This window comes from Hyalella azteca, unplaced genomic scaffold (genome assembly GCF_000764305.2).
Source record: "Hyalella azteca isolate HAZT.00-mixed unplaced genomic scaffold, Hazt_2.0.2 contig8753, whole genome shotgun sequence".
NCBI classification, from domain to species: Eukaryota; Metazoa; Arthropoda; class Malacostraca; order Amphipoda; family Hyalellidae; genus Hyalella; species Hyalella azteca.
The window spans coordinates 1,721-22,587 of record NW_025938838.1 but is presented as its reverse complement, the minus strand read 5'-3'; the positions used below and the strand labels follow the sequence as shown (position 1 = coordinate 22,587).

The 20,867-nt window shown below is 37.2% G+C and overlaps 2 protein-coding genes across 2 annotated transcripts; one reads left to right on the top strand and one right to left on the bottom strand.

Moving 5' to 3' along the window:
- The first annotated feature begins 420 nt into the window (after nucleotides 1–420).
- On the top strand, nucleotides 421–8,059 carry LOC108668471 (alpha-1,3-mannosyl-glycoprotein 2-beta-N-acetylglucosaminyltransferase). The gene is made up of 9 exons (XM_018155698.2): nucleotides 421–839; nucleotides 1,119–1,244; nucleotides 1,530–1,712; nucleotides 1,948–2,086; nucleotides 2,289–2,393; nucleotides 2,663–2,894; nucleotides 3,222–3,312; nucleotides 4,404–4,574; nucleotides 4,985–8,059. Exons 1-9 carry the CDS (start codon nucleotides 711–713, stop codon nucleotides 5,096–5,098), a joined length of 1,290 nt encoding a protein of 429 aa, XP_018011187.1. The 5' UTR covers nucleotides 421–710; the 3' UTR covers nucleotides 5,099–8,059.
- Nucleotides 8,060–8,963: 904 nt separating this feature from the next.
- On the bottom strand, nucleotides 8,964–18,432 carry LOC108668469 (notchless protein homolog 1). The gene is made up of 13 exons (XM_018155696.2): nucleotides 18,271–18,432; nucleotides 14,567–14,717; nucleotides 13,916–14,064; nucleotides 13,419–13,564; nucleotides 12,660–12,769; nucleotides 12,211–12,366; nucleotides 11,535–11,642; nucleotides 11,142–11,277; nucleotides 10,680–10,817; nucleotides 10,271–10,388; nucleotides 9,836–9,939; nucleotides 9,557–9,683; nucleotides 8,964–8,993 (listed from the first exon to the last, which is right to left on the bottom strand). Exons 1-13 carry the CDS (start codon nucleotides 18,399–18,401, stop codon nucleotides 8,981–8,983), a joined length of 1,587 nt encoding a protein of 528 aa, XP_018011185.1. The 5' UTR covers nucleotides 18,402–18,432; the 3' UTR covers nucleotides 8,964–8,980.
- Between the last annotated feature and the right edge of the window lie 2,435 nt (nucleotides 18,433–20,867).

Below are 20,867 nucleotides of genomic sequence, written 5' to 3'. Positions count from 1 at the left end.
AGTAATATTACTCTGCATCCATCTAGTCGCAACAGTGGAAATATCTGTCATTATGTGGTTTGTCCCTATGCATCACCATCAGCAGCCAAAGTGGAAAATTTTGCAGAAGCCACAAGTGAATTGGACACAAAACGTGCAAAAGCCTTTGATTCTGGTTTTTGGATTTCCCATTTTTAGACACAAACATCGTGGCAAATGGCAACAGCCTTTTCAAAAACCAGTTCATTCTAATTTTCTAATCAACTCCTAGATTTCATTCAGTAACTTTATCTTACTCATGCATGTTATGTTCATACTAATATTGAGGATATTTAGTGGTTTATATATATATAGGAATTAGAGGAATGGTGAATGGTCTATAAAAAATTATACCATTTGTCATTATTATGAAATGCTTTGAATTTGTATTCAACTTTTTAATTTTTTCAATAATGCATTTACACAGTTCACTTTCAGGATTTATGATAGTGTGTCCATAATACCTAGCTGCTGAGCCAGTTGGGCAAAATATTTCAGATTGAAACAGCAGTGTTGGCTGCTGGATGTTTATATTCCTTATGGCCAAATCTGTTTCAACACATCTCAAGTCACAGCTACACTCATTGAAATTATATTTACAAAATATTAATTTATAAAAAACTTGGGTATTTCATTTTAAATGAATTGCACTGGGATGGTGGATTTGTTTAAAAGCCGTCAGAAATCACTGCATGATGAGACGCCAATTTTGGTGCATCAATTTTGTAGTGATATTATGGGTGGTTTTCATCATTGTCATGTTGTCAAAGCAGCCTGCTATGTTAATCCAATCATCAGCTGACAGTCCAGAACTCCAAAAGGTAATGATCATTAAAGGCCTATGCTTCTTAAGATATTTAATTGATATATAAACAATACAAAAATTGAGCACTGCAGTGTGAAATTACTAAATGAATAAAAAATAATAATAAAAAATAAAAAAGTAATAATTTAGAATTAACAAACCAGTAAATAATAAATATCAACAAACTAACCAAAAAGAAAGAAATAATAATGATTAAGAAATAAAAAAAAAATAAATTACCTGTTTTCATACATAAAAAATCTACTCTGCTGACCATGGAATTTTTTTCCCCCAGACAGCACTCCAAGTTGATAGTCAGCTGAAACGCCTTGAAGCAGAGGTGGCACAGCAATCAAAATTCTACCAGCAAGTTCTGCAGAAGCTCTATCAAATTTCAGCTACTCAACAGGAACAGGAAGAGGTATTTTAGGTGCTTCAAGGAAAGCTTGAACAATCCTCTAATTATCCTTTTGTTTCAATGTTAGTTTGCCTAGCTGGAGTTATGTATTTCATCAATAATTATTTGGTCCTGCTATTCATATTATGATAGATTTCTTATCACACTTGTGTCTGTATCAATACTGTAGTCATAAATGATCATTTAGAATAGTTTTATGTATCAATGGTTTGTTGATGCTAAAGCTTGAGATTTCTCGTTTTCTAAGTAGTTTTTATCTCTAGGTTACCTTTAGCCATCTCCCTACAGACCACAATACCAGTGCTGGTGATAGCTTGCAACAGGGAGGCTGCAATCCGTCGCTCCTTAGATCTTCTCCTGAAATATCGCCCAAGTCAATCTCGTTTCCCTATTATTGTGTCACAGGACTGTGGCCACCAACCAACCAAGCAAATAATTTTATCATATGGTAATGAAGTCTCCCTAATTGAGGTAATGAAAGTGAAATTCATAGTAAAATAAGTTGAATATTTTTGGGAATTTTTTTTCTCTACAGTGTACAGAATTTCAGATTTTTGCTGAACTAAAGAAATGGTATGAAGTTGATCCTATAAGGTTGATATGTATACCTACTTTGTGATAATGTGTTTATAAATTCAACCAAAAGCATCCACATCATTGCTGAAAGCCCAATATGGAATGACCTTATATTATTTTTTGTTTACAGCAACCAGACTTGTCAGTAATTGATGTGCCAGTAAAAGAAAAGAAGTTCAAAGGATACTTCTACATTGCTCGACACTATAAATGGGCATTGGACCACATTTTTCTTGAGGCTGGTCATCAGACTGTCATCATTGTTGAAGGTAAACTTCATTACCCCCTGTTTTTTATTATTTATTGCTCGATCTACTTGAATGAAGTTTTCAGATAAATGTCTTTGAAGCTTCAAATCATGTAATGTCTGGTGCATTCCTGCACTATAGTTCATCGAAATTTACTTGAAAGCTTTATATCGAGGTGGTTTTTATAAATTTGCAACCTTTGTAACATTTCAATTACTTGCAGATGATCTTGACATCTCACCTGACTTCTTCAATTACTTCTCAGCTACACACTCTTTACTTCGCACTGATCCAACCCTCTGGTGTGTCTCTGCCTGGAATGATAACGGTTCGTTCTATCTTGTTACTAGTACCAGTGTCTCTTTATTAAGTGTGGTAAAATGTGAGACATGTACTGTGGCTTCACGCTTCATTGAGGAATATCCCATCTGATGGAAGAGGAGCTTGTAGGAAAAAGTCGAATGCAATGAAGTTACTCATAAATTTAATTTAATGTGAGTAAACAATTAACAGAGCAGGCAAACGTTGCTTTTTATAACAAGTTTGTTACTTGGAAGTGAATAATTAGGTAAAATTACCAATAAAATGTTGTGCCAGGCAAAGGATCTCTTGTGGATATCAACAATGGGGCTCATCTTTTGTACCGCACGGACTTTTTCCCTGGTCTTGGGTGGATGTTGACCAGAAGCCTGTGGGAGGAGTTGTCTCCTAAATGGCCCAAGTCTTACTGGGACGACTGGATGAGAGCACCAGAGCAGCGCAAGGACAGAGCCTGCATCAGACCCGAGATCTCTCGGACTAAAACCTTTGGCAAGAAGGGTGTCTCCAAGTTAGTCATTCATTATTTATTTTAGTGTCATCATATTGTTTTCAAACTCCGAACAACTTTTCTTTCAAATCATCATTGACGCTTTTAATATATCATTTGGTTGCTAATTGAATGATCAAGATTGAAATGTTCATCTTATTATTATTTCAGCTCTCCCAAGTGGGCTCTGCTGACTCGGTTTTGTATGATATGCTGAAGCATGCAACAATTTTATTGAGACTGATCTATTCCATGTGTGATGCTACTGATGCGACCGGGTCAGTTTTTGGGGAAATACTGAAAGTTGTTATGTCTAAATTCGCTTCTTTTCCCGCACCTCCTGCTCAGTGGCCTGTTCTTTGAGAAGCATCTGAAGTTCATCCACCTGAACGAGCAACCCGTGCCCTTCACTTCCATGAACTTGACCTTCTTGTTGAAGGTTAGTTATACCATGAAACTACACCTAATGGTGAACAGAATTTTAAATTTGAAAGAACACATATTGCCTAATTTTCAATTGAATAATCCATGCTAGTGCTCAATTAATATCAGGATGACACTTAATTCGCAACAAATATTTATCTGCTTCTCTACTTGTGTTTAGTATGGTTAAATTAGAAGCAATTCTAGACTGGATACTAGTGTGCTTTATCTGGTATTGATATTTTCATATCACGTCCGGGTCTTTGCTTTATCACCGCAAAGTAATCCCGGAAACAGTGGTTCAGAGGTGGAACACTGTCGTGTGAAATTTTACACTCCAGGCATCATTTGCATCTTATACTATTTACTAATATGTGCCTGTTTATACTCTGCGTACTCCATACAACGTCAGCCCGGTCATGTGATTAACACGTTGACTACGATTGCTTCATTTTGTACTATTATTTCATTTTTTTGTACTTTTTTAAGCAGGGTTGCCAGGCGGTCATTTTTTTCCGGACAAATTCCGTGATTTAGTTTTTCTCAATTGTGTTGGCCGGCTAAAATTTATGATAGGGGTACTTCCTAATTAAATTTTAAATACTGCAAAAAGAAATAAATGGAATTTTATAGCGGAAACTATAAATAAACTACGTAGTATACCTACATTGAATTATCGGCCTTTTTTCTTCTCGGATTTGGCCGATTTTAGGCAACCTGAATTATGTACCACTACCTCCTGGAGAAATACATTTCGTGGTACGCATATGTACCAATACGTAGTCAACGTGTTAAAGTTGCCTCGCGAAATGAGCTATGCAGCTTATGGCAAAGGTTATCATTACGCTATTTACTTTGTCATTTTGCTTTAAAGTCATGTGCTATGATTGATAAAAAGAAGCATTGAGGCTGGGTGTTAGATGCGAGTAAAGACTGGTTCACTCAGTTTGTTTTTATCAACTTAAAATATCACCGATGTTTATATAACCTTCTGGTTTCTCCATTCCTGTCAATAAACCTTGTACATTAACACTGCAAGTAGTTCACTTACTCTCTGCTATCTACGAAATATTGGGTAATTTGTAAGGGAAACTTGACTGCGGGCAGAGCGAGTACGACGCTGCATTTGAGCGGCGTGTGCAGGCGGCCGAGGTGGTGTCGCTTGCTCAGGCCAAGTCGGGGCAGCTGCCCGAGGCTGGCGAGTACAGACTCCTCTACCACACCAAGGACGTCTTCAAGAAGACTACCAAAGCCCTTGGACTCATGGATGACTTTAAAGTGAGTACAGCGTTTATTTTTTTATAATACTTATGTCCTGAATTGTACTGCCAAGTCCTTTTTATTGCGCTCTGAGTCTGCGTCAAATCACGAGCAATATTAGCTAGTCTGAACGGTCTACTGGCGGTTCTGGTGACAATAGAGCAGTATTAGATCTGTACACAAAGGCTGATAATTTTTACTGTATTTACAGGCATGCAAGCGAATCACTTCCAAATGAGCTAGTCCATGTTTGATGAGAAGCTTCTAACTTAGTCTTTGATGTGATTGATCTTATGAGGAGAAGAACCTAACCCTGGTTGTAATTACCTGGGCTCTCTTCGTTCATATGTATTGACAAATATTTCTGTGAGAATAGATATTGATTAAATTTTACCTTTGCCCTTTGTTGATGCGCTCTCTGTCATCAGGCTGGAGTACCTAGGACGGGTTACAGAGGAGTCGTGACCTTCATGTACCTGAACCGCCGTTTCTTCCTCGCGCCCAATAACAACTGGAAAGGATATGATCCCACCTGGAGCTAGTCACTTCGCCCTCTCTCAAGACTGATGTTTTTTGCATCATATTTACACGCACTTGTGCCTCTCATAGTGTTCTGCATTCAGCGTGAAAGCATTCCAAGGATTTCGGTTGTTGGTGGTTCGGAAGATTCACAATTTATTTCATTCAAGTGCCAAGCCTTGTGAAATTACTTTGTAGCTACAAAAATTTCTTGAATGAAAAATACTAAGAAGAAAAAATGTGAGTTAATGTATCAATAGAAACTCTGTGATATTTTATTTGGGAAATAAGTGTTACTGTTGCACAGCATCGCTACAGCTTCTTATCTTAACAGTGACGTCGGGAACATCAAGTTGGCCCACTGTCGTAGGATCTGTGTTAGTGCGTTGTCAAATTTGAAGGCATTCGTACCTACATGGAAGAATAGTTCTGTGAGTTACTAGTACTAACGATTTATGAAGTAGAAGACATTTTTTCTTATGCCTACAGAAAAAGGCAAGAATTTATCTGTCGAGACTTTTACAGAAGAGGGCGTGAATCGGTCCAGTATTATTATGACTCTCGAACTATAAGGGTCTTTTCTCGTAGACGAAGTAGGTTAATAATATAAACGATTTGAAACTATGTGCATTACTGTCAAATTTCCAGAGAGTATTGGCTTAGCGGCAAAGTGAAGCTCAATGAGAACTACTTAAAACGGTGTGAATTTAGAGATCGCAACATCATTGGTTTTGTGGCATGGTAATGCAACCTCGAATTCCTCTGTTGGATCTCGAGTGTGTGAATTCAGTGCTCCCGATCCTAATGTAAATGGAAGTGCAATGCTTAATGCTCTTAATACTTGATCACAATTGATCAGACTTAATACTACTTTTTTTAAATATGACTGAAAGTAGGTTGCGATTGAAATGTGTAGGTTGGATTCCGAATGCAGGATTTTGTTGCTGGAAGATCGTCGGTGAAAATGTCTCGTTTGTTTCCTCTCAATGAACAGTTGAGGTTCGTTGTCCAGTTGTCAGTCGAATATGCTCCTTTCGTATTTGGACTCACGAAGAGTTGTTGGAATTTGCTTGTCTTCATTTCTTGGCTGCATTGAAACTTATAATCGAAAAAAATTGAGACGGTTTTCTTGGGGCTGCCTTATCGGCGAAAAAGTAATAAACAGATTGTTCTCAGCACGTCGCGTGTTACTTTTTGTTAACGCTTTAGAAAATTTCTTCACGTCATGTGGAGTTGATTCTCCAAAATCAACTTGAAAAATCATTTGTTTTTCACATTTTGTGGATATTTGCTCCCGAGGTGCGGATAACTTTCACTCTTTTGCGTGCAAGTGATCATTGTGGCAACTTAAATTTCCTCGCGTCATGTTCGAGACAACGTTTGGGCGCTTTTGCTAGCTCCAATCATCTGTTAGTCTCACCATACAATGCATCACCTCACGAAATCGGAAGGTCTCATGATATTTTTTGCTGTCCAGGTAACGAAATTGACGTGTTTCCACTTTTTCTTTTCACATAGATTGCAATATTTTACTATGAAGTGGTGGGATTTTAGTAATATTCAATATCGATACGTACTGCTAGATAGTACTCTTCCTTTATACCGATGGTTATTTTGTAATGAAATATTATTGTTCACCATAGTAACTGTAAGATAAATCAATTGCTATGTTTCTCAAAATTAAACATTTTTGAGTAAATTTATCTGAAAATCCGCTTTACATTTTAGTTGGAAAACCAGAAATTTAAATGTATTTTGTTTTCCTGTGCCCAAGGCTACTGGAGAATTAGTCATACTCTTCCTTTTTCCCTAGTTTTCATTTGTACGATTTTGTTATGTTCGTGACATTGACTGTTGACACTTTTTTTATGAAAAGTTTAGATTTTATCCAAAATACTTCATGCTAACCTTAATCCCTCTTGTGGATTTCGATCGGGTTGATTTCCGCCCACCTTTCATTTGCGCGCCTCTTCTCGATAGGTAAACAGAACGAGAACCGCTTCGTTTGACACTCCAAATAATGCTACATACTACGTTGAAATACTGCGACTGTGCTGCTGTTTAAACCTGTATAATTTTATTTGCAAACTTTTTTGTTATCCTTGAATATATGTTTAATAGATTTTTATTAATTTAACATTTAATGTTACTTTTCTTGGTACTTTGAGCTTGTCAAGTGACTGACTCGTCGTATTAATTGCCTACTTCTCGACCTAACCACACCTCATGTAATTACGGTTTGGGCACTTATCACCTGTTCAAAGTTAGAAACCAACATACTAAGCAGTTGTCAGTAGCTTGGTGGACAAAACTGCGAATTCATCGGGCATTTCTTGATGTAAGCATTCCTCCTGTAATCTTGACAGTCGTGAAGTCCTCATATTAATATCTAAAAATGAATTTTTATTCAGTGTGTGTTTTTGAGTGGCTTTGATAAATGGTGTAGATAAAGGGGACAAGGTTGTTCATGAACGATCAGTTAACTCCTTTTCTTTGCGTGTTACTTAGTCATCCTGTATTTCGTCATATTTTACTGCATTTCAAAGTATTTACTCGTGTGTTGATTTCAAAGAAACTGGCTCTCAGACGACCATTAATTTATTTTCATTCTCTAGCCCGAATTTCATGCACGTTTTACTATTTTCGTATGTAGAGGAATTGTAAGCTCGTTTGCCACGCACAATGGGCACGAATGGCACCTTGTTTGTTAATCAGTAAAGAGTTACGTGAAACTTGCGTGGTCAGTCGCATAGCAGCTGATCGATTTTAAAGGCCAGTAAAGAAGCTGTGGACGCTGTGAGCAGCGCAGCCTGGGATGTGTATTGTATTACGGATGAATGCTTGTGACGCCGTCTCAATGGCATGCAGGTATGATTGTCATCGAATACTAAGGATACCTTAATTTAAACGATGTTCACGGTACGCATTTGAATTGTAAAGCACCTGAATCTTGAATAAGTAAATGCGGGTTCAGCACTGCTTAGTGAAACGGTGGTGCTTCTTCATTTACCGCATTCCAAGACCTTGCTTGGTAAGGGAGGTTGACACAGTTACGTCTGGATAGAAGTTCAAGTTAAAACAGTATTAGATTATCCTTTGTCCAGCATTCTGGCTGCTGTTCTGTGTACGTCTTCTTGGCCCTGCCGCTCTGAACTCATCCATTAGAACTTCGTTGTTCTTTCTCATTTGCACACCATTATTCTGTAAAATATAAAATCACGTTCTAGACCAAAATCTCATTCTTGTTAGAATACAACATGGCTTCCATTTGAATAAAATTACATCAGCATTGGCTTACGAGGAAATATAACTAGCATGAAGGAAGCCTATTTCAGAAATTGAGCACAGAGTTTTTGTCATCCTGAATTGTGTGTATATTTGATGGCTATTTCCAATATCAGATTTATACGGAATGTATCGATGTAAGGAAAATGGATTAAACCCTGAAGATAAAGGCTGACTAAGCAGCTTTAGATTGCTGTGAAATTGCGAGATGCTAGACCACACGCGTTCATTGATTTGCCTGTCGTCCCATGTTCACATTTGCTGCATCAATGCTAGGCTATTTGTTGTACTGTGAAAATGACGGTACGCGAGGTTACGTTTCACGATAAGTTAACGAAGATGCAAGATTGATCGTGCGCATATGACAATTGTCAGGCATGCTCCATGGTAATGCGGCATTTTTCTAGTAGCATTACTGTTCTTCTCGACGATTGATTTAGTACACATTTATGGTTGAAAGTTTCAAAATAAAGCGTTTAAACAAACACATCTTCATATCCCATTACCCCCTTCTCCTCCTCCTACTAATTTTGATTTACCAGACTTTCACAGAGAAGATTTAGCTCATGTGCTTCTTAACAACAAGGATAAGGAAATTGCCAGTCCAGAGAGGGTTTGCTTTATTTCCGCCACCTGCAAGAACAAAATCGATCAATACACGTTTGAAAATGTCTTCATCAAGTTACAGGGCAATGAAAATAATAACCAAGGATTTATGTTCACTTGTTTTCGTGAGTTTAATCGCACCGTAACAAATTAATTCTCAAATATCAAGCAGAATTTTTAAGCTTAATATTCAAATGTAATTTAACATTCAATCTCCGCAATTTAACACTCAAATGAAAAAAGAATAAAAATATTCGCTCTTTGCAACAGTCGAAATAAAATCTTTCAATTGATTTTCCAGGGTAAAAACGAATTGATCATATCTTGCATTAATTCTTAATTAGATGAGGCTTCATACAGTAAGCTATTTAAATCTTTCAAATATAGAAGCATAAGGATATTTCAATACATGCACGGATATAGAAACAAAAAAACCATATCTTTAATTCCCGAATTAATTTAACTATTCGTTGCAGAAAACATTAGTAATAACCTTATATTTTCGATCTATAAATTCAACACAAAGAACTGGACTTTTAAGCTTCAATAATGATGTATATTCGCTAATTAATCAATACTTTACAACTCACACTTTGAGGACTTTGTCCTTGCCGCCGCTGACGACTCTGTGGCCGTCGGGGGACCAGTCCACGGTGTAGACCTCGTCCGCGTGGCCTGGCAAGTCTATGAGCAGTCCTCGGTCTGCCACACTCCAAACTGTAATATGTGTACGTCTTAATACCACATTAATAAATACGCTGCTATTTGAATTATTTTAAAGATTGCACAAGAACATTTCGTTAATTTATATCAACGTTACTTTCAGACCCGTTGTTAACAAACACGAGCACAGAGGATGATGCACCTACCCTTGAGGGTGGAGTCCTTACTGCCGGAGACAAGGAGACGTGAATCAGCAGACCAGGCAATCTGATACACGCCAGACACGTGACCTCGCAGCGTCGCGAATATCCTACACACAGACGCGAAGTTTAATAAAACGAGTTTGGTCATGATGCACAATAAATCTTAATTTTATCAAGGAGTGTATTGACAACAGTTACTCGAAGTACTGAATAAACCCCACGAATTAAATGAATGACTTGGGATTTCCAATAATTCTGCATTAGATCATAAAAGGGAAGTGGCGGTGAATTCTTAACGAGACTCCTTAATCTTCTCTTGACAACATTTATAAAGAAATCTGATAAACTATTTTAGCAGGCATGGGTGCCTGATACAACAAACAAATAAATAAATAAGGTCACCGAATTTAAAATGCAAAGGTTAGCAACTTGACTTACTTGCCGTTGATGCCATTCCACAACTTGATGCTTTTATCAAAAGAAGCAGACGCGATGGTGCGCGTGTCAGGGGAGAACTTGACGTCGTTCACCAGTTGCTGGTGACCCGTCATGCGGCCTGATGCACAATCATTAAGCCAGATTTTATTTTTCAAGTTAATCAACTTCTTTTTATGTTGAAGCTCTCGTTCATAATAGGTAAACTTATGAAATCAACCCACATATCCTTAAAACTCTAGAATTCAAATAATCAATGTCTAGTCAAAACAGCAATAAATTGTAGTATATATCACAGCCACAAAAAAAAGACGAATTTCATTTACAACCATTTTGTGCAATGGCTTTCTCCAAACATAACTCTAATTACGGAATCTTTTATTATGATCGATTTCTGACAGTTTATACTCACACACGGGTTTCTTGTTCGACTCTGGCGTCCAGAGAAACAATGTGAAGTCATCAGAACCTGACACCATGCGCTCGACGCCTCCAGCCTGCTCCTTAGCTGCGGTGTAACGCTCCATTGCTGCAGCCTTGCGCTCCAGCTCTTGAATGTAATTGTTGCAGCAACATCGTCAATGTTAAACATCATCGAGAGTTTGAAATAAACGCGTAATAAGATATACTATAAAAAAGAGTATATGAAGATTAGAATGCATATACATGAAAGTAAATGATACTGACTTGCAGGTGAAACTGTTCAGGTAAATAGACCTTGCGAAAAAGCTTAGACCAGACAGAAAATACGATGACAGCATCATGTTCAGCCCCAGATCAGTAGTAGGAGTATTCCAAAAACTGATATATTAAATGTCAAATTAGCTTGCTATTATTCAAATTCTTATCATAACAAAGAATTCGATTGGCTTACCGTTGTTTATGTGCTCTGGGACAGTCTGCATGAGCTTCTTGGGGTCAGAGGCACCGGTGCGGATGGCATAGTCGGTGTTGAGGGCCAGTGAGTTGACCCAGTGTCCATGCCCCTGCAGGGTGCGGCACAGAGCGCCCTGCATGCACATAATTTCAATTTAATCAATCATGAATCACATTGATTGGGCTCAAAGTGCTAAGTTAGCCATCTATTCAAGAAGGTATCAAATAAATAATATTGACAATTGAGCGGCTTTCTTGTGCAAAAAAAAACGGGGGAAAATAATTTAATTGGCAGTACATTATTCTGAACATTACAACACCGCGACGAGCAAAGAGCAGCACATAATGTCCCACAGCAGCACATAACAGACACCCGTTAGCTCGCACTTACGTCGCTAGGTCGCCAGACTTTAATTGTTCGGTCCTGGGAGCCTGAATAGATGAGGCCCTCCCCACTCCAACGCAAGGCAGTCACGCTCTGTAAATGTCCGGACAAGCTCTGCAATACAAAGGTATGAATTATTATGAACTTCCTCCATGACAAATACATTAATATAATGAACAACATATAAATCCATTAAAGATAAGGTATATAAACAAAATGGCCCAAAAACTGAAAAAGCAGACAAAAAATGTCGGTGATATGAGTGTAGTCAAATTTGTACGGGAAAATTGTCAATTTTAGATTCCAAAAATAAATCAAGCAGAACAAGCTGCTAGATAAATATAATGCACTAACAGAGAATGGCAGAAGCGATACCGTACTTTGTTACCAATAATACCTAACACATCGTTACACCTAACTGGGGCCAATCTTATTGCAAGTGCGGCAAGTTCTGAGGCTAACCTTGTGGCATGAGGCGCTAGCAGGTACTGTACCTAGGATAACCTTGTGGCATGTGGCGCTAGCATTACTGAGGATAACCTTATGGCAAGTGGCACTAGCATTACTGACGATAACCTTGTTGCATGTGGCGCTAGCAGTACTGAGGATAACCTAGTGGCATATGACTATCATTACTGAGGATAACCTTGTGGCATGTGGCGCTAGCATTACGGAGGATAACCTTGTGGCATGTGGCGCTAGCAATATTCCAAATCCTGATGGAACCGTCTTTGCTGGCGGAAGCAAGTTTGGTGCAGCGGCCGTCATCAGTGAGATGCAGAGGCTCCCAGCACAGTACCGTGATCCACTTCGTGTGCAAAGTGAAGGTCTTCCCCACCTGAAAAAAGCTCAAATATTAATACGGTACACGACTAATGCACCAGCCTCAAATAATTTCCATCTAAATCAGTGCAATTGAAATCATACCAGGTACAAACAGCCAGCTTTACATTAATGAATTTCAATTTTTTATTGCCACAGCTCACGAAAGCAACCATCTCAAAAATCTATACGAGTTCAAAATAGTTTAGAAATAAAATTAAATAAATGTTTGTAATGCACCGAAACATAACAAATTTTAAATTAGGTACAACAGTGAGAACTTTCGTAAGCTTGATTTAAATCTCGCACCTGTTTGCCGGTTTTGGGGTCCCAGATGATGATGTTGCCCTTCTTGCAGCCAGACGCCAAGCGCGTGCCATCAGGACTCCATGCTGTCACCAGCACCCAGTGGCTGTGGCCTGATTGATGGCAAGTAACTTTTTCAGACAAAAAATATAACCTTTGTTCAATGGGCACGTTTGTCTACAGCAACAAGATAGTATGCAAGACATCATTCTTAGCGTCTTCCAAAGAAATGAAAGCAAATTAATTAAATTCAGAAAATAAAACTAATGTTCACTAATGAAACCATGTTCACTAATGAAATCAGCAAAAATAGACTGAGCCCGCCCCTACACACAAAACATGGTGAAAGTTTCAAGCAGTCATTCGGCAATGTGATCAAAAAAAAGTTTATCAAACAGAAAACTTCAACAGTAAAATTGCTTGAATAAGTCACTATAAGTTATATCGGAGATACATAAATAATTTTAGCCTTCTGGAGCATTTAATAAATATTTTTCCATGCATTATTGTATGCTCAAATTTGCTCAACAAGAGCCATATCCAAGACCTGGACCCACTGCTGTACAATAATGCATCTGATCAATTGACAGCCTTATTGCTTCATCAAGTCTATCTAGACTACCTGAATTCTATACTCCAGATTGAAAAAGTGACCTCTGTTAGTAAACAGTAACAGAAAAGTTTCATGCAATGAGTGAGGCATGCAACCTCTGCAGTAAACAGCAACAGAAATGTGCCATGTGACATATGAGCTGTACTGACCTCTGGCAGTGAAGTGAGGAGTCTCTGTATTGACGTCCCAGAATCGCACAGTGGTGTCACCTGAGCCCGATGCTAGGAACCTGCCATCAGGGCTGAATGAAGCGCACAACACTGCCTCAGCATGACCAGGCAGTGATGATGTACATCTGATGGAAAGTGCTAAATAATCACTATGCTAAATACCTATCAAGCATTATCATAAATTGTACTTTTTTAAAGTAGGTGGCTTCATAAAACAAAGTAAAACATATTAAGCTTTAATAAACTATTGTCAGACACTAAAAATATCAATTTCTGTAAAATTTTAGAGGAATAGGAAAAAAATTGAACCTAAATAACTTACTAACTCGGCAAAAACTAGTATCTTTAGAAAGATTCAACAACAAAAAGTGATACATATAATCTGGACAGATGTTTACAATGCTTTCACTAAACATTTTCCACATAATCACAAAATTTTCAGTTTATACTGCAAGATGTCCAAATGCATTTCATACCTGGTGACAGACTGAACCTTGAAAACTGCTTGAGCTTGATAAACAATGTTAAGAATTTTTTCCTCTGAATAATTTTCAGGTAAGACACTTTTGAGATTACTGGTAATTTCCTTCTCTTCTACAAAGAAGCTGTAGGGCACGTCATCTGTCTGCAACACAACAACAAGCACAGTAGATGAAAAAAATGAACAAGTCCCAATATTACACTGTTGATGTAATAACAATAAAGAAGGTGAATTAAAACAATTTCTACATAGAAAACAATTTCTTCATTACAACAATTTCACAAAACAAATTATTCTTTGACATTTAAAATGCTCTTACCAATTCATCATGGTACCTGCAGAGCTACTCAGCAAAGGATAAAGAATGTACTGCAGTATATATATTCCATATTACCATCAACAGTAAACTGAAATTTGAAACAGATCATCAATTATTCTAGGTTAATTTTTGATCAGTTTTGCATATTTCTGCCAGGTCCTTAATAGCCATGCAGGTCCTTAATTAGCCATGCAGATGTCTGACATTGTAAATCATTAAATTCCTACTTTAAGGATACTTTTTTAAATAAGATTAATATTTCAAAACTAAAAATGTGAACAATTTAAATCTAGAATCAGCATCATATGTTAGAAAACTTAAATATACCTGTTTAAGAAGACTGTTCAGGATTAGCTGAAGCTTTTGTTTTGGCAAGTTCAAAGGTAGCTCTATAGGTGGACCAGCTGGCTCCCCAGCCTCAGAACTGAACTGCGTCAAAACTCGGGTCTGTTGTTCAGAAGTTTCAGATTGTACTTTGCTGTAAAAGAACAAAAAATTACACTTGTGATTCATATCAACTTATTATTTATAAATCATTCTTTGCAGAAATATTTTTTATAATACCTGCAATGCAATTGTACTTAACATGAAAGAGGTATGGTACATAGAAGAATAGTCTATTGCATTACCGTTATGTAACTATCTAAGTACAGTTAAATATGCTCTCCTCAAAGAGATTAAGCAAATAAAATACGTACAAATGACAATTGAATAGAAACTTGATAGTTATTTTGTTTTGGAATTTAATGTGTACTACCATTATTAAAACGCTCTAACATCAATGATGATTGTCACTGAACAGCCATTGCACTCAACTTGGTTATCAACTAATGTTATTGATCATCACTCACACATAATTATGTGTTAGTCAAATAAAAAGTAATAATAATGATGCTTTTTGGATGCAACTAGGTTATGCTGGTTAAATTGTTAAAAAAAAAACATTTTATAATGCTGGCCCAGCCAATACAGACTGCAACAGCCAGTTACACCTTTCTGCAGAGCGTGATTACTGATCACTGTGACTCAATAATTGCTAGAAATTTGCAGATGACTTGCAGTGCAGACATTGGATACTAATCAATAATGACAGTTTTTACATACAAATTTGCAACAAATTGAACAGTATTGATCGATTTGTCATCAATTAATTGTTATTTTAACTTTAATTCTTCAAGTATACAAGGCCAGCTGGCCCATGATAATATCAAAAAGATGCCAAGATCTCAACCTGAAAAGACTTTTTTTAGCGGTCTGAATGAAAGGCATGGCATGAATAAATTCACGACTTGAAAATATTTTTTGCAGCAAAGTCAATAAATTTACAACTCCAAAAATCTAGTTGTGGCACGGAAAGCAGATTTTTCTATACCTAATTGCCAGACTAGATAATTTAAATTTCTGCGCCATGAATTGACTTCTGGAGCTGTGTGTTAGCCAATTTAGCAGCTGTGAAATAATTTTGTCAACTAAGTTCATTTTTGAGCTGTGTGAATTAGTTTTCCAAACCAAGAAACAAATTTTCCTTGCCACAAACTGAAAATATTCATTGACATCTTATACCTACACATGAATTTAATCTTTGTACATGAACATGAGTCAGAATCTGTTAATTTTGACTTCATTCACAAGTGGAAATTAGCTGGAGAATGGCTCAACATATTTTAAACAAACATTGTACTGGTATAGGTATACTAGACTCCTGCGTCTCGAAATAATTTTCTCGAAATGAACCGGGACAGACGTAACGAGACGAGAAAATTCCGGGAAAAAAATAACGGGACAAAGGGTGAAATTTGTCCCGGAATAAACGTATGAACCGAGACAAGACTTCTGTCCCGGACTTTAAAACTTGTGTCCCGGTCATTTATGAACCGGGACAAGACAGACAGATTTGAAATGAGACATAACGAGACGAGACGAGATTTGTCTTAATTATTAAGGACAAATCAAGTTTTTCGATTACGATACGAATTGTTTCAAAAACATGGGTTGAAGAATGACAGGTAAGCCATTTATTGCTAATAGGGCTATAGACAGTTACCAGTTAAATTGAGTTAATTGCAGATTTAGCAAAATTTGTCTGACTAACTGACATGGCAGTTAGTTAGTGGTCCGATAAACACCGCAAAACTGTCGATGTATGGCTGCGTATAGAGTAAAACTGTGACCATTAAGTCTTAACTAAGGCTTCCATGGCACTTTATGGGATCTGTACGAGTACGAGTCGAGTTCATTACGTGTTCGGAACGAGTTCAGGCGCCACGGATCGCATTGGGACGCAGGGTCTAGATTAGTCAGCCAATTAGTAGCCAGTGGAGTGGAGTCCTGGTAAGATATTCCTAATAATACTAAAGCTAGTTTTAGATTATCTCTGCCTAAATTTTGTGCTACGCCTCCAGGAAATCGTCACAATTGCGCAGTTTCCTGAATTGTTATTAAACGCTTGTTTAAGGGGGGGGTATCGCCTAAAATTTTTGATTTTGCCTTTTCCGGTTAGAAGTCTCATCTTAAAGCTGACATTCTGACCTATCCAACGGTACCATAACCACCACTGTACATTGATTTATGCGTTCACAACATATCGCTAAAGGGTTAGGGGTCGCTAAAGGGTTAGGGGTGGTGGAGTTCTTTAACATTGAAGATAGGGGTAAATTAGCTGCCGAGCTCTTAAATAGAGTGTCTGCTTGAGCTGCACTTCAGTTACCCGCCTGGCGTCGTATGGGGGTGGTGTGCATGCAGTCGTTCCCACCATCCTTGACTGGAATCGAGCTCCAGTAACGTTTAGTCTTGTATCCTTGCTACATTGAGTGACTATTCCGAAGCGCGCGGGACTTTGTCGGGCTCTACTGAAAAGTTAACTTATTGTCACTGCAAACCTATATCTTCCTACAGTCAAGCAACAGCATTGAAAGATATGCCATTCGATTTGTAAAGACCATGCCTATCAAGCAACAAAGCCCTTTTTTTAGATTTGTGCATAGTTTGGATTGAAAATGGGGGGTAGGGGGAAAATCAAAAGAAAATGAGAAGAAAACGGGAAAATGCGTATAAAAAAAGCTCAGACAAAAATCAAAAATCGGGCTGTGTTACTCGATTGGTATGGTCTTTACGAATCGAATGGTATTCTTTCGATGATGTAGCTTGAAAACTGTAGGAGATAGATTTTTAAAGTACCTCCTTTTTCCGTTTTCTATGAATTTCACGTTTTCTTTGAATTCATACGAAAAAATCATACCAACAAAATGTGCTTGTATTTTGGTTTTACAAATATGTGTGAAGTTTCAGAAAGATCCGTTAGTAAATGTGGAGGTATTTCTGGAGGGAACCCCCCCCCCCTTAACGTTATTTAGAAAGGATACACATGGATATTTCGAGTGGGAATTTGTCTGAAAAATTTCATAAATCCTATTCAGCCATCATGGAGAGGCCATTTCAATTCGGAAAATTGGGCCACAGAAGTATCTGACAGATGTAATAGACAGTGTCTGGTGATTCAAAATACCTCTTTATATACTTCTTGTTAGCTGTGATGATAATTGTAGTCTGAAACTAGGTGCCAATTTGCTAACCATATTAGCAACACTGCAAATTATTTGTCTGCTAAAATACCATTTTGCTGAAGCTTTATGGCAAGCAACAATCAGCTCATTTATGAAATTGAATGCAAAGGAGTACAGTTTTTTTTTCATTTGTAATATAACATAAGCAAATGCAAGACTATAATTTTCTTACTTAAAACTGAAATCTTGCTATGCCAAAGTGATTTTTTTCATTAAATTAGAAATCCTGCAAGCCAATCATGCACAAATTAGATGGAAAGTAATTCATCCAGCAGGAATCTCATAGCTGAAAAACAGAAAAAAATTATTGGAAAGCTCCAGTTATAGCTTGGTAGGTATATACTGTACCTATATTCCATGCCTGAATAAGAACATCGAAATTTGAAAATGAGTCAAATTGTTTGCAAGTGTAAAGTTTTTTTTTTTTTTGCTTCATTCATGAGTAGTAGCATATCACCAAAAACTTACCTATCATAACCATTGAGACGCTGTGTCTTCGTTTTTATACTTTTATCACTATTATTACTTCTCTTTAGTGACCGGACAGTATCAGAATTATTGTCAGCAAATGTGACTGTTTTTAAAGCCAGGTCTGCCATTTTTAATCTATAGTATGTACCAGGTAAAACTCTGAAATTAAAAAATATCTGGATTAGGGAAATGATGACTATGAAACGAATATTCAGAGTTAAGCCTTTATATTTGCTAGCTGCCATGGGTCGAATTTAGAATATTGTGAAGAATTTTTTAAGAATTAGATAGGGAAACTGTCATTTCAAATATGATTTTCAAAAATTACCAAAAGATGTGGCTCTTACATTTTTTATGAGAGAAATTAGGCAAAGGCTGTAAAAAGGGGTAAAATTGAATGCAAGAATGGGTATTTTTGTCTCATTTACATTATGGGCGGCTTCTGCCCAATTTTTCCACTAGGTTCAGGGTAAGATCTTAACTGGAAAACTGGGCAGAAGCAACCAATGAATCGGAAAAAATGCCAATGATTCTGGCCACTTTTACCCAATCCTACCAGGGTGCAAAGTTTGCAAGCAGCATTGCCAAGATATGGACTTTCAGCCCGAAACATCACCAGCATTATTCAATAGTTGTCGCTATCGCCATAAGTCTTCAGGATGCGTTGCCAAGTCATTTTTAATAATGAAGCTGCTAAAAGTTCAATGAGTATATCCCACACTCCAGGAGTCCCCAGGAACCACAGCAGTCAATATGGCTTCCACATCACAACCAAGTCTGCAATTTGCAGATTGTGTTGCAGTTGTACAGTCTCATCCAACAAACTGGAAAACCTATAGTAAACAGTAAGTTAGATTTTAAATTATTTTCAACAATGAATCCACTTGAATCAAATAGTTCTTTAAAAAATCTCAATGCAATGCATCATAGTGCAAAATATATAGAAACTATCGCTTCTACCACTAAATGAAGACAGTTTACTTTAATGGCCAAATGTCTACAAGAGCTTCTGCTATTGATCTACTTTGCACCATAAATCAAGGCTCAACATTACATATGAGGTGAAATTGTGAAAAGTCTTCAAATCCTGAGTGAATCAAATCTAAATTTTATTAGTAGCAGAGAAAAGGTAAACCATTAAATTATTATTGAATAGATAGCAAACTATTTAGTTAGTATTAAGTAGAAGATAAAATATCTTATATCTTTGAAATAGAGATTAAACTATTTTGTCTTGGAGTAGGTAAGCAAGAAATGAAACTGCCAAGCCCAGTGTTTGGGATGATTCAATTTAATGTTCACTGCATATCCTTTTATATTGTCTCCTTGATCAGCATTCAGTCATCAGGCTGAGATTCAGAAGATTAAATTGAGGTTGCTGTATCCTTCACACGTTACCATATCCTTCACCGTATCCTTCCAAATCCTCAAAATGCTTGTAAGCTCAAACATGTTGGCTTTTCATGTCGTATGCCAATATCAAGTCAACGCTTTCAAGAATAAGAAAAACTTAGAACAAAAACAAGCAATGTTGAATAAAGAATTCTGTACGATTGTCATAGTCAAGAATGATTATCATAATTGAAAACGATCATCATAGTTAAGTAGTTCAGAATGATCATCATAGTTAAGAACAATCATCATAGTTAAGAACGATCATCATAGTTAAGTAGTTCAGAATGATCATCATAGTTAAGAACAATCATCATAGTTAAGAATGATCATTATAGTTAAGAACAATCATCATAGTTAAGAACAATCATCATAGTTATGAATGATCATCATAGTTATGAATGATCAACATAGTTAAGAATGATCATTATAGCTAAGAGCGATCATCATAGTTAACACGTTGACTACATTAGCCAATTTGGCAGTTTTGCCTCACAGACGTTGCCAAATGTCGCTAATAACAATAGTCAGGCGATAGCTACTGCAGCAAGAGGAGGTGAGTAGCTCTACGTATGTAACGATGAACATATAGATACATTTAAAAACGTGGTACAAATACGGTGCAACTCGTCCTCAGCAAAGCCATCATTGTTGATGGACGTATTGGGCCACATATCTACCACGACTGCGTGGTATCATAGTGTACCAACACGTCAGTGCAGCTCTAGAATATTGTTGTGCTACGTATTGGTATCTATTTGGCTCACTTGTTTACTGAACTTTAGCGGTTATTTCTCACTGGTATTATACAATGCATGTTATATGGTAATACTGTTTACATAATAGAATAATAGTATGAATAATAAATTATTATTCTTCTATCTAGGGTATGGATAGTTCTAACTTCTACGGGAGGAAGAGGCCTTCAGCTTCAGTCAACGAAAATGAGGATGAAAGTGAAGACACATCCGGCAGTGAATTTCTACCTGGAGAAACATATAACGATAGTAGTTCTTCTTCGAATGCGTCCTCTGATCATGAAAGTGTTGATGACGTGTTAGACGATGAAAGCTGTGAAGATCACGGAAACTTGGAACCCCCTACTGTGCAATCTGAGTGGACAGCTGTATGCACTTCAAATAGGTCATTTCCTTTCACTGGCAAAGAAGCAATGAAAGTACAGCCTCCCACCGAAGGAAGCC

Excerpts from the sequence above, each read along its gene's own strand:
- LOC108668471 (XM_018155698.2), top strand. The coding sequence starts at position 711 with ATGATGAGACGCCAATTTTGGTGCATCAATTTTGTAGTGATATTATGG. Across the intron at positions 840-1,118 it reads ACAGTCCAGAACTCCAAAAG|ACAGCACTCCAAGTTGATAG; the intron begins GTAATGATCATT and ends TTTTTCCCCCAG. Across the intron at positions 2,895-3,221 it reads GGCAAGAAGGGTGTCTCCAA|TGGCCTGTTCTTTGAGAAGC; the intron begins GTTAGTCATTCA and ends CCTCCTGCTCAG.
- LOC108668469 (XM_018155696.2), bottom strand. The coding sequence starts at position 18,401 with ATGGCAGACCTGGCTTTAAAAACAGTCACATTTGCTGACAATAATTCT. Across the intron at positions 14,718-18,270 it reads CGTCTCAATGGTTATGATAG|CAAAGTACAATCTGAAACTT; the intron begins GTAAGTTTTTGG and ends GTTCTTTTACAG. Across the intron at positions 11,278-11,534 it reads AAGTCTGGCGACCTAGCGAC|GGCGCTCTGTGCCGCACCCT; the intron begins GTAAGTGCGAGC and ends ATGTGCATGCAG.